Source organism: Lissotriton helveticus, chromosome 8, assembly GCF_964261635.1.
Source record: "Lissotriton helveticus chromosome 8, aLisHel1.1, whole genome shotgun sequence".
NCBI lineage: Eukaryota > Metazoa > Chordata > Amphibia > Caudata > Salamandridae > Lissotriton > Lissotriton helveticus.
The window spans coordinates 325,308,976-325,322,921 of NC_136069.1; the positions used below are offsets into that span (position 1 = coordinate 325,308,976).

The 13,946-nt window shown below is 41.8% G+C and overlaps 1 protein-coding gene across 1 annotated transcript in view; it reads right to left on the reverse strand.

The window, feature by feature from the left end:
* Positions 1-13,946, reverse strand: part of MIPEP (mitochondrial intermediate peptidase) — a 574,688-nt gene that overhangs the window by 342,662 nt on the left and 218,080 nt on the right. Inside the window, exons 11-12 of the mRNA XM_078657099.1 lie at positions 11,076-11,229; positions 4,961-5,038 (exon numbers count right to left, since the gene is read on the reverse strand). Of these exons, the coding sequence (XP_078513225.1) occupies positions 4,961-5,038; positions 11,076-11,229 (232 nt within the window). The remainder of the gene's footprint in view (positions 1-4,960; positions 5,039-11,075; positions 11,230-13,946) is intronic.

Genomic DNA, 13,946 nt, shown 5'->3' on the forward strand with positions numbered 1-13,946 from the left:
TAAATTACCGTTATCTGGGTATATCTCCTTTTTAACCTATATTTTAATCTATTTATTACAATTATCTGTGTACCTTTTTAAAGCAAATTACTGTATATGTAGTGTACATAATTTATGATCAGTATTATATGCTAGTCTCTTTTTCACCAAGGTCTATTTAATGAAACACTTACAAATTATTTAAACTAATTAAAACCAAAAGGTGCAGCAAATACCTAACCTCCTTCTCACCCATCCATAACAAGGATAAAAGGCACTAAATAAAACTGTTGGAAATTTCACGAGGTTATAAAACATCAGGCTAATCCCTCGTGGGCAGGGTAGACCCGATTACACATCTTCTCCAGACCATTAGCTTATCACTCCCCAGAGAAAATCCTCTTTTACAAACAGACAAATAAACTTTTTTTCTGAGGGTTCCACTCAGTGTAAATCTGACGATGGTGAGTGTCAACAGGAGTGTGGTTCTGGAGCAAGTTTGCACTTAACAAGCATTCAACGAGTAGAGATCTGGCTTTATTATAAATAACAAGTGTATTTGTAAAACACACGTCCACCCCAGGTCTCTTTGTAGTAAAGTAAGAGATGTACATATTAGCCACCTGAATGGTACAGCATACACATAATCAATCAATCAATCAAAGCATTTATATAGCGCACTACTCACCCGGAGGGTCTCAAGGCGCTGGGGGGGGGGGGTCCGCTACTGCTCGAACAGCCAGGTCTTGAGCTGCTTCCTGAAGGCGAGGTGGTCCTGGGTCAGGCGGAGGTGGGTCGGAAGGGAGTTCCAAGTCTTGGCGGCCAGGTAGGAGAAGGACCTTCCTCCTGTGGTGGCTCTTCGGATGCGGGGGACGGTGGCGAGGGCGTGGCCGGTCGATCGAAGCTGGCGTTTGGGAGCGTAGAAGTTGAGGCGGCTGTTGAGGTATCCTGGGCCTTGGTTGTGTAGGGCTTTGTGGGCGTGGGTGAGGAGCCGGAAGGTGATTCTTTTGTTGACCGGGAGCCAGTGCAGGTCTCTCAGGTGTCCGGAGATGTGGCTGCGGCGGGGGATGTCCAGAATGAGTCGTGCTGAGGTGTTCTGGATCCGCTGTAATTTCTTCTGGAGCTTGGCGGTGGTTCCGGCGTAGAGGGAGTTGCCGTAGTCCAGACGGCTGGTGACGAGGGCCTGGGTGACCGTCTTCCTGGTCTCGGTGGGGATCCATCGGAAGATCTTACGTAGCATGCGCAGGATGTTGAAGCACGACAAGGAGACAGCGTTGACTTGTCTGGTCATGGAGAGGGAGGAGTCCAGGATGAAGCCCAGGTTGCGTGCGTGGTCTGTGGGTTTGGGTGCACTGCCTAGGGCGGGGGGCCACCAGGAGTCGTCCCAGGCGGAGGGTGATGATCCCAGGATGAGGACTTCCGTCTTGTCCGAGTTCAGTTTCAGGCGGCTGTTCGACATCCATTTGGCTACGTCTGTCATCCCTTCGTGCAGGTTGGCTCTGGCGGTGGCGGGGTCGTTGGTGAGGGAGAGGATCAGCTGGGTGTCGTCGGCGTAGGTGATGATGTTGAGGTTGTGCTGGCGTGCGATGGCTGCGAGGGGGCTCATGTAGACGTTGGAGAGTGTTGGGCTGAGCGAGGAGCCTTGAGGAACGCCGCAGATGACTTCGGTGGCCTCTGATCTGAACGGGGGGAGGCGGACTCTCTGTGTCCTTCCGGCGAGGAAGGAGATGATCCACTCCAGTGCCTTCTCCTGGATTCCGACGTTGCTGAGGCGCTGTACTAGGGTACGGTGGCAGACCGTGTCGAAGGCCGCGGAGAGGTCCAGGAGGATGAGGGCCGCTGTTTCTCCGTTGTCGAGCAGGGTTCGGATGTCATCGGTAGCTGCGATCAGGACATAGACAACAAACAGGCAACATTACAAGCAGATACGCTCACCCATTTCACACAAGAGGTAGACTTGCCCACAAACCAACATCCCTCAAATGCCATTGCATTTAGTTGTGTACACTTTACACATAAATTACAGGAACTAAAATAAATAAAATCATAGATAGATATATTTATGTGCGTTAATATTTAAATTCACTACAACCACAAACTTTAAATCATAAGAGAAAACCTTGAAAAGCACCCCCCCCCAGCTCCTTGAAACCCTCATGGGTGAGTAGCTGTGCTACACAAACCCTGATTGATTGAGGAGGAGGAGTGTGAGGCAGGGGAATGGAGGAGCAGGGAGAGCGATGAGGTGGGAAGTTTTTTATTCTATGAGCTACGTGTTCCGATAATGTTGCAGAGAATCGTTTGTAGTTGGTGATTTCAAGCTGTACATGCACAGCTGACATTTTGTTTTCTTCTCGTCTCCTTTGGAAATTGTGACAAAGATTGTGAAGCAAAGAGATGGAAGACAGGTAGATGGGAAGGAAGAGACACTGATACTGGGTGGCCCAACAAGACAAGAGAAAAAAAACCTGTATGTGTTTACATTCCTGAGAAAGCCTGCAGCACGTAACTAGTTTGTTACACCCTCGAAAACAGTGCCTGACATTTGATCTGTCTGTGAATGCTCTGCAAATGTGACGAAATGAGAACAAAATCTCGAGCATTGTTCATAGAAACATATCTGAAGTGCCTGCTCCTGTTAAGCTCTGTTACAAAAAAGTACTTTGCAGAACAGATGATAAAATGGGACAAGTGTAAGGCTACAAGTAATTGGGTGGTGCTTCGTGGGAGGAGACAAAACACGAAAAGGAGGAACAAATAGGAAAGATTAACGACTAGCAAGCAAGCCTTTTTAAAAGGACAATTGAAGTAACAAAGGAAAAGGCAATGGGTGGGCTGTAAGCCCACAAAGTGTATACAACATGTCTTGAAGAGACAGCGCAAGCGCTGGCTTTGGTCGACCTAAAAAATAAAGATAATTGTGACTCAAATGAATCTCTAAAATGGGTGGAAAAAATAAATGGAAAAAAATATTATTGTGACTATAGCGTGTCTTCTTTGAAAATAAGAAAAAAAGGCTACAAATTAATTACTTTTTTTTTTTTTAAATGAGTTTCTTTTTCAGGACAGTTATGTCAGGACGGTTGTCCTGGGCCTCTAGTACAAAAGGGACATTAGGCTATCCTTGTAACTAGCATTATTCAGGAACTAGGGATTGCCAAGTACCTCACCTTTATGATTTTACATCAAGATGTAGTGAAATAGAGGGTGGCGTGGAGCAGACCATCTAGTCCAACACAGAGAAAAAATGAACAGATAGCATTATGTACACTAAACTCAGGCACAAATAGATCAAAGAGCAGCACTGAAAACGGAAAAACGCACAGCGACAGACTCTACTCAATGGTGCAAACCGCCGTACTACTTGCTAAGGCAGACCCAGACAGTCATCAACAAAAGGCCACACTTACGCAGACTGTGGACTCATAAAATAACAGCCATCAGTATATACAATAAAATGGCCATAAGCCTTAGTGCAGTAACCACATTTCTATAAGAACAGTTAGAATTAACCATTTGCTGATGAATTTGTTGAAAGAGACAATAAAAGATGGCTGAGGGAGCATAGTGCAGCCCCCTTCTCCAAAGAGACTGCATATGCTCTGAGACTCTGTGTGTGCGGCTGACCTAAAAAACTATACCGTGTTGGACATTACACACATTCAGAATGGTAAACTAGACAGGGTCTCCCTTCCTCTCCGGGGGCTAAGCCAGGGACCTGGGACAGTATTAAGACTGCTTCAGATGTCTTGTAGGGTTATTTATGTGCACCTCAACCTTAAAGTATGAAAAGTTAAGAAATACAGCAATCATAAAGTTACCAATATTTTTACTACACACTAGACTAAAGTATTGAAAATTATGGCCACTTATGATAACAATAAAGTTACCCCAGGTGAGTGTTAGGAACTGAACAAAAGAATATACCTACAATTTTAAGAGAGGCCTATAGCAGCATATGTTTATTTCTCTACTGAGATCTAGGTATGCATCCGAATTCCCAATCCCCAATATATTTTCTCAGACTAGCCAGGGAGACAACAGCCCATGTGTTCACAACGCTATAACCAGAGGGTTTAATACACTATCACAGTGGGTGAAACACGTCTGGACTGACTTTCACAGTTTTCTAATGTTGTGTATGGGAATAGATAGTGTGAAATATACATACATAAGTTAATGAGAAAATAACATGCAAATTGCACAAGGTCTACAAAATGTTGACCTACATACATCAGTGTCAAGTAACAGTATTAGTCACACATCTATAATATCTGTGCAAGCACACAGTCAACATCATTAGCATATTGGAATCATCAATCATAAAGCATTCATAACCTAAACACCCACAACAAAACCATATGTGTCACCCCACTCTGGATTAGGAGTCTAGGGTCACATGTCATAACGAGATTTGTGACAGTAGGAGTACATTCTCCTCACTAAAGGCAATCGATTGAGTCCTCTCCGGAGCAGGAAGTTGTCCTTTTCCTCCCTCTATCCTCTCTCAACAGGAGCATTCACTGCAGCTTTTCTGCTTCTCACCTTGCCGAGGTTATAAGATGGCTGACATTTCCTGGACAAATCTGCACAGGTCAAATATTGATTGCTTCCGTCACATGAAAAAATCTTGGCTTTCCACTGAAAGGTGGAACCCCACAGTTTTGATAACAGGACTTTTTAAGCAACAATCAGCATGTCTTCCGATCGCATATTAATTACTGTTTGTTTCGCTATAATTATAAATTAGTCCTAGAACCATACATACATTTTAGAACATGTGCTAACGTTGTTCTTATTCACTGAAAGTAAGAAAAGGTGAGCAAGAGGTGTTGGAAAATGTAAGATTATTAGCTAAAAAGTTCTGAACAACTAAACATGTGAAAAATATTGATTGAAAAGGATTTTTAATTTGTGCAACAATTATACTGAGGAATACTTTTTACTTAAGTTCATGAAGTGTAGAAAATACAATTCTTACCTGATTAGGTTTTCCTGCTCGATGAAAGAAATCACAGTAGATGTATCCGAGTAATCCCTCTGTTTCATGCACCACAGCCTTGGAAAGAAAACTATAATCAAATGAAGAGTAATAGACTAGCAGGTTTGTTACTGTGTAACCCCCTTGCAAGCAACATTTTCAACTTTGACACATTTGAATCATTCATAATCTATAGGAACTGCATACTTGCAAACCCTACCCATTTAGGAGGTAGGATACCGATTTTGCAGAACTACTATTGCCTGCCGGTCCAACAGTGTTACCTCAGGGCAACTTATAGGGCCAGAGCAGGCCATGGCACAACCTGCACATAAAAATAACAAGCACTAGCAAAGCCAACAGGTCTGGCTTCAACCGCATCGCTGCAGCGGCTTTTCCCGCTGTGCGCGGCAATTTTAAAAATACCGCGTTACATGACGAGCTCAGCTCGTCATGAGCATACGGCAGGTTACGCTCATGACGGTTAAAACGCTAGTGCATTAAAATTGCATGTGTGTATGCCTCAACTTACATGCCTCGGCATTTTAAAGTCAATTCTATTTGCTTTGCCAGTGATAGTTTATTGTCGCTTTTGTTTACATAGGGCCCGATTCACAGAACTAACTTAAGACAAAATCCCAAATTTACTACCATTTTGGCATTCACAGAAGGCACTTACTCATTTTGGTATTCACAGAAGGCACTTACTCATTTCGGTATTCACAGAAGTTTGGTGTCCTAACTTTAGGACTCCTAAATGCCTTCTGTGAATACCGAAAGTCTTAAAGTTAGGATTTTTCTCAGTTTAGTAGTAGTAAAGTTAAGACTCCTAACTGTTCTGTGAATACCAAAATGAGTAAGTGCCTTCTGTGAAGCCCAAAATGGTAGTAAGTTTGGATTTTGTCTTAAGTTAGTTCTGTGAATCGGGCCCACTGTCTTTCAGCAACACCACAGATTACACATGTGGAAACTTTGACTTGGAACTCCTTAAGCTCTCAGTCTTCAATCTCTGAAAGTTGCAATCAAGTTCCTCTAACATTGAATGGGGGTTCAACTTAAATAATAATTTGCAGTGACTTGGAAAATAAGCATGCTGTGGAGGGTCCCAGAAGAAAACTATTTGTTTTAGCTGAAAAGTCATTTATAATGAGAGCTGGACCGACAAAATGGTGAGCACTTGAAAACTTTAACTCTTCACTATATGTGCTTTCCATTTATGTGATGCTGTAACTTAAGTGTTTGTTTTTCATGTCATGTGACTATTTGCATCTGTTGCCTAGCAAATATTACAGTTAAATAGTTGTTCCTTTTGTCCCTTCGAGTAGCATTATGTGCATCCCACTCTAGCCTATGGATTTGTGTACATAATGACTTGAATGTGTAATAGTACACACAAAGAATCAGTTGGGGCACCAAAAAAACCTTAAAAAGCTGGCAGTCCATCCAAGGACTGGTAGCTTAACAAGGTAGCACACACAACCATTTTCAAAGCATTCATTCACATTGGTTTCAAGGCCTAAAAATGATTTTGTTTTAGGTCCACGTGGCTTCTCTTTATTATTCTTAAAAGTTCCATACAATGGTGACAACAAACTGCCCAATTTTTCGAACATTGTTCCCAGACGATTACCAACACGTTTCGCTCCATTACTCAAACTTTTTCAAGGCTAAATGCGTCTCATACACATGGTCTTGTCCGTGTATTGGCAACTGGTCAGTAATGTGGCAATTAATGGCAGCAATAGTTTTACGGTACAAGATTATGGTTTAGTAGAACCTCAGTGAATTTGGAATTGGGAGCGTTTCTCCCTCTTATAAGAGAATGTCAACACAGTTAACATCCTGCAGTGTCTGGCTGGTTTTTACATGCACATAATTTTAAATACTGTGGGGTGGGTGTTTACTTGCACATCAGTTGCAGTAGAGTGTGGTTGGTGTTTACTTGCAGCAGACTTGCTGCCTTCAATTCTCAATCTATGCACAAGCCCAAAGTTGCTATAAAGTACCAAAATGAATTTAAAATATTTCATTTGTTTGAAAAATGTTACTTCGTCTTTTGCTTCCAGATTTCCTACGAAAAAGATTTTCCCGGCCTCACGGTTAGTAAAGACTTCTAACCGACTGCTAATACATTCCGCTTTCAGTTCAATGCCAATTAAACAACCGGCAAACAGGACCTGAAATTCCACATGAAATGGAAATGTTTGGAATGGTTAAAGACACAGGTGACAGTCACATGTAATGATGGCTTTTCCAATATCGTACGGCCATGCTTTTGAAAAATACTGATCCGAAACATTAAGCCACTGTCTAAAGAATTCTAGTAAGTGTCTCCATTGAACTTTTCATTCCAGGACGTTTCATGAGCCCTGCTCTTTTAGTGCCAGGATGCTTCAACGGGAGTTCATTTTGGGAGTCAGGATCCGCAAGCATCCCTCCCTTTCCACGAGTCTGTTTAAAATTATCCTAACGTTCTGTAACGGGATTGCACCAAAGGATGCTTACTTTGCCTCGTGGTATTCTTCAAGCGGCAGACACATACTGTGCCCGATGCTTCAATGACCTTCCTGACCTGTTTCACATGACCCTAACTTTCCCAGCAGGGTGTTTCAAGCAACCCTTACATTTCATGCCTTTACGTGAACCTCCCTTTCCATCTCAGTATCCTTCAAGTAAGCCTGGTTTTCCATGGGTGCTGCAAGTGCCCATAAATTTCCTTTCCAGGAAGTTTAAGTGACACACACATTCTGTGCCAGGGAGCTACAAGCCTCATATTCTGTGCTGTGAAGCTTCAAGCCTCACATTCTGTGCTAAGGAGGGGGAGCTTCAAGCCTCACATTCTATTCTGTGGAGGGGGAGCTTCAAGACTCACATTCTGTGCCGCGGAGCTTCAAGCCTCACATTCCGTGCCGGGGAGCTTCAAGCCTCAAGTTCCGTGCCAGGGAGCTACAAGCCTCACATTCTGTGCTGGGGATCTTCAAGCCTCACATTCTGTGCCAGGGAGCTAGAAGCCTCACATTCTGTGCCGGGCTAGCTTCAAGCCTCACATTCTGTGCCGGGGAGCTTCAGGCCTCACATTCTGTGCCAGGGAGCTTCAAGTCTCACATTCTGTGCCGCGGAGCTTCAAGCCTCACATCTGGGCCGGAGAGCTTCAACTGAGCCTCTTCTTTAGTGCAAGGAGAGAAAGACAAGTAGATGGAGAAAGTGAGGATAGAAGGATGTATAAAATACAGATCCTTCTCCTACCTGGCGGCCAAGACATGGAACTCCCTGCCCATCCACCTTCGGCTGACCCAGGACCACCTCGCCTTCAGGAGACAACTCAAGACCTGGCTGTTCGAGCAGTAGCGGACCCCCTCCCCCAAGCGCCTTGAGACCCTTCCGGGTGAGTAGTGCGCTATACAAGTATTATGATTGATTGATTGATTGATTAAAAAGAGGGGAAGAAAAGACAGAGGGGAGTACTGCTGTTTAACAGCCCAAGGGAGAACAGAGGGGAAGATTTCTGATTATGAAAGAGCACAATTTAACACAAGGAAACTCGGTTAGACCCCCAACAACATAAAGAGTGGGCCAAGGAAAACTGGAATAAATTACATAAAGGGCTCTAAAATACAGAAAAGTCTCGGTGGATGTCGTCCAATGTGGACAGAGGTTACTGTTGTTTCCACGGGTGAGAAGGGAGATGAACCCTTGGTATACTAAGGAAGAAGCCTAGAAAAAGGTGAAAACAGAGCAGCTTTAATAGGGAGGGCGCGGAGGAGGCAACGGCTAAGAGTCTGACTTAGTATTCACATAAGTGTCAAATATGTTCTGTGTAATGCAAGGCTCGGTGAAGAATACCAAAAAGCCAGAGTCTTAGGATGTAGACTTGCGGATAGGAGAGTGAAGGAAGGGAGAGTTTTAGAGGGCCAACAGGTCCCCTTGACTGATGCTGAAAAGAAAGTTTGCGATCCAGGTGATGTTCTGGGCATGACAAGACAACAAAATGGAAGGTTTTGAAGTGCCAATAGAAAGGAGTATGGGTCTTAAGGGTACACAAATTAAGAGCTTCCCTGGCCTTCAGCTTGGCGCTGAAGGAACCCAGAAAGAAATCTGAAACAAAGATGGGTATTCATTGACTGCAGCAATCGAGAACAACCGTGATGTTCCTGCTCCAAGAAAATGTTAGAGTCCATTGCTTCCTCCATGGAATCAAGCCTCCAGGGAGGGGATACAGGAGAAGGGGGTTCCTTTAATCAATGGTGTTTTGAGAACATCATTAGTACCGACTAGATGCTAATGTAGTTCAAAGACAAGATACAGATCAGGGACTCACAGGAAAAGAGAAGGGAGTCTGGATTGTGATGGCCTGATCAGGCAGGCCAGAAGGCACCCACTGGAAGAGCTAGCTTTAGATCCCCTGATTATCCCAATGGAATAACCTGAGCGGGCTGAGACTAGGTATACGGGCTCAAGCCAATAATGAGCGGCAAGTTTACACTTTCTGATTATCTGGTTAGATATATTCCATGGTCTAATATTTGCTCTGGACCTAAGCGCATAGACGAGACGAGGGACCGAACCACACAGGGCAACAGAGTTTCTCAAGTGGATGAAGGTTTAGACCCACGTTGGGGCCTGGTATACCTTTTCACAACTACAACAGCTTTATCAAGCTGAAATCATCTTTCATACCCTAAGTGAGAAGTCGGTAGACAACCAGGTAGCTTCCATGGGGTTAAAAGCACCTAACACTTATGGCCGATGAGGGTCACTGAACTGTATGTCCTCCGGCATCACAAACAGAAAGGGAACTTATTTCCAAACCTTACAAATGTAACTTTTATAAACAGTTCCTTATTATGAAATCATGAGTCTCATCTAGAATACGTTTACCCTTGCTCAGCACGAATGCCAAAAGGTTCCCGAAAGGATAGTATGCCAATTAGTGGCCTTAAATGTAGAGAAACATACTGGATTACAATTCACAGATAGAAGACAAAGAGGGTCTGCTGTGGCAAACTAGCAGTGACCCAGACATGCAAGGCTTACATCCAGAGCCTTACAGCAAAAAATATACCAAAACTGGCACAAAAGGAGGGCAGCGGCAATCCACATGGTGACATTGGGTGAAGAAAGCCATGGTACGGGGTACTACAGATTTTTCTAACTGATCTTAATCAATAATAGAAATGTGCTAGAGCCATTAAATGGACTGCCCAGCAATGTATATGCCTTCTTTAATATTAAACATATATATTTTGTGTGTGACAGCAAAATCATATGATGCCTTAAACGGATACATTATGTATTTGAAGCAAATATAAGTGAAAGTGTGTCCGCATATTTTTAGATAGTCTATGACAGTGATTTATTTTTTGGTCTAGCTACAAAAAAAACATACTTTCCATAGACTATTATCACCTTCACAGTAACTCCAACCCTCACTGGGGCACTTATCGTTCCCTAGGATTAGCAAGGGGTGAGTGGTTGACTTTGGGGAAAAATAAACACAACCTATGCTCAGATATTCTTAATCTTGTAGTGCAGGTCTGCCAACCATTACAAAGTTATCTTTGGAATTTGTGGGTAAGGTACGTTTGTTTGCATCTGGTGTACTTGCATTGTGCTTTCTGATTTATTGTCTACATACAATTAACTTTTTCTTCCATATCGGATATTCTCACCATGTGGATTCACAAGATTGTATTTGTTTTGTAACATGCGCCTATACCATGCTAACCCACTTCACTGAAGGAATGAAGTTAATTCTCTGTAATAGACTGGTAGAAACCACATTTAACAGCTATCACAAATGTGTTCTTTGCTTATTAATTCTGTTTATTTATAGGGACTAATTAATTGCCACTAGCAAAACTTCACAAGGAGAACTAATGTTGCTGGCATTTAATATGACGAGAGACTGTAATTAGATGCACATGCTCTGTTGGGTTACTTTGTTGTCAAATCAATTATTGGCAAAAAAACATCATGAGTACAGTAACGTCACCTTTACAAGCCTCTGGTATTTTAGAATGGTTCTATTCCCTGCCCAATCATATAAGCAATTGCTTATAGATGAACACATCTGGTCGCTTTGTTAGTAGGGTATGAACATTAATATGCTACTCACCAACTTGCGAACGTCCTCAGACCAGACCTCTCCATTCTCAGGTTGTTCAGCGTACAAGGCGATACCCAACAACTGGCTGAACAGCAAATTGAGTCCTTCCATACAAGCTCCAAGTGAGAAAAATGGAGAGTACAAGCTGGGCTCTATGTTATACCTGAAAGGGAAAAGAAAGCATTATTTTGAACAAGAACAGGGCAGTAAATGTACTGTAGGGTGAAATGCAATGCACACTGCATTACATGAGACAAATGTCAGAGATAATATCAAGTGAAACAATGATATAAAAAAAAAGACAAATGCAGCTGATTTTGCCACTAACACAAACTGAGCTTCCATTATCAAGAACTAGGTTGATCATTCTGGGTAGAATATGTTTGCTGGGGTTACCCTGCTTGTGGAACCTACACCGAACAGTAAAGCAACTACATTTATATTGAAAAACATTTATCATTTTCATCACAAATTGAATACCCAATCTAGGTGCTCACTTTTCTTTGAAATTAAATCAGTATGTTCACAATATTAAGTAAATATCCAAGCCCTGGTGAAAGGGAGCTCTAAAGTGGAGATCTCATAGGTTCTAAAAGCCATCCTAACATGCAACAGCTTTAAAGATACGAAATTACAATGTCGCATTTAAAATATGTGGTAACAATGACCCTGGAGCTCTTGCACATTGGAAAGAAAAGTCTATCCTTAAATGTGTTTGTTAGACTTAAGTTACTCCAACCAAAACAGTCCACCAAGGAGCAACCATTCTAATTACAGGTGATACAACATTTGACAGCACAAGTTATCTCCTGCTCAGCCTGGGTTGACTTACCAAGGATGCACTGATAATTTTTATCTGGCTAGTGTCCTACACAGCCCCACAACTTAGACAACCATGTTACCTCAAAGATAAACTTCAAATGATGGTGGATTCTTCAACACCAGAAGCAAATCTCATCTCCCACTAGAAATTCTCCTCTCACTAAGACAAGTTCCTGATGAGTTCCACCTAGCTACTAACCAATATGCCTTTTGCTGGGCTCTTGAAACAGAGAGTTTCTGATCACTTAATGATTACTTCTTCAAACAGGGCTCTTTATCACCTGACTGACATAATTTCTTTACTCAGTTTTTTAAGGCACTCTGTTCATCAATTGTTTAGATTCATGCTCTAAAAATGACAAAAAATAATAAATCGCCTTTAATTACAAAATGCCATATATTAAATCCCCTCTATCTTGATTGAAGATTATTCGAACTGCCACTGGCAATGGGCCTTCAAGAGTGCACAAGTGTAATGAAACCTCCACTATCTTAGGGGTGCTATAACGGATCCTTTTTTTTCTAGAGATGTTGGGTCCTCATATGGCTACGTGCTCAACGTCCATCTGTCTAAGGGGAACAATTGTCTTGAATTCTTGCTTCAGATCTCTGAAATCCTTAATTACAGCTCATGCATGTCATAGATCTATCCATCAACGGCTTTGAAAGAATCTTATCATGAGGGTGCTTTTCTTATTTTCAGTAAGGCAAGTGTTAAGTTGGCTTCATTCTACTAGATCTGAACCTCACCTTAGTTTCCTTCTCCAGCCTATAAACAGCAACAAATAATACAGATAGCTATACGATCTAGAAATGATAAATGCATACACACATAGATCCATGCACAATAAAATACAATCTATAAATGCTTTTAGGGAATTATATTAGAGCTGCTGCTGTTTACATACTATTCTTCTATAGAGATACATTATGTTAGAGTTCATGATATCAACAATGAAAGACACCTGAGAAAGCTTTCCCAACTAACTTGTACCATACATTAACAGTCACTTCTTGAGTGTACATAAGTGGCATGATTTTAAGTTAGGTGATTGCTGTACACAAATCAACATTCTAAAACTCTTGTTGTTATAAGGTATGCAACATAATCCTGTTGTGTAGCAGAACTAGAGTATATCACTGTCCTGAGGTGTAAGGCTTGCAGACTGAACGACTAGTGATTCACAACGGTATGAGGCAATGTTTAATGGCTAAAACAAGACAATATTGTGTGCTGCATGTTATAAGGATAACTCAATGTAGTTATCTTATAACAGAAATGTAATCTAATACTTTCACAGCTGAAATATTCAAAGCAATTGCTTGAGAATATAAAATATACGATCAAAACAACTGAACAATAAGTGCTTTCAGAATAAGCTAATCTATGGGAACATTTGATTTTTCATGTTGTTGTTTAGCAAAGTGACATGACAGCTGAGTTAGACAGTTTTTGCCCACTAAAGGCCATTAAATGTTACTTTTCTTTGCCACAGAAAACGCGAGGAATTGCCAAGCAAAATGGGAGAATCTGGAGGTTTCACGTATCATGTATTCACGAACAGTGGCATGAATGCCAATAACTTTCTTATAGTTCCTTGGTTTCAGCTTCAGAGAGTAAAGGTCAAGCTCTAAGCTTAACTTTTATCAATGGTACTGAAGATGCAGCAACAAACAATCAGAAGACAAAGCATTCAGTGATAAAAAAGAAAGGAAAAAAATAAGTTGATAAAAAAACCTCTAGTAAGATTTTAAGAAAATCCACTAAAACGAAGGAGATAAAAGTAGAGAAACAAGTGTAAACCGGCTTAATTTACTATATGGTAATAACATCTCATGGGGCCCATCCATATGATGCATATCACAGTTGAACTAGTCTAAGAAAGAGTACCTCTTCAGGTTGTTGTAGTAGGACTATCAACGAGAACACCTGCCCCGGAGTGGACAATATCAGCCTAATGACCCAAGGATGGAGATTTGACACAGTGATAAAATAGTATGTTATGACTTTATAATTAGGCTATTCCTGGTCATTAAAACCCACTCCCATCTACCTTT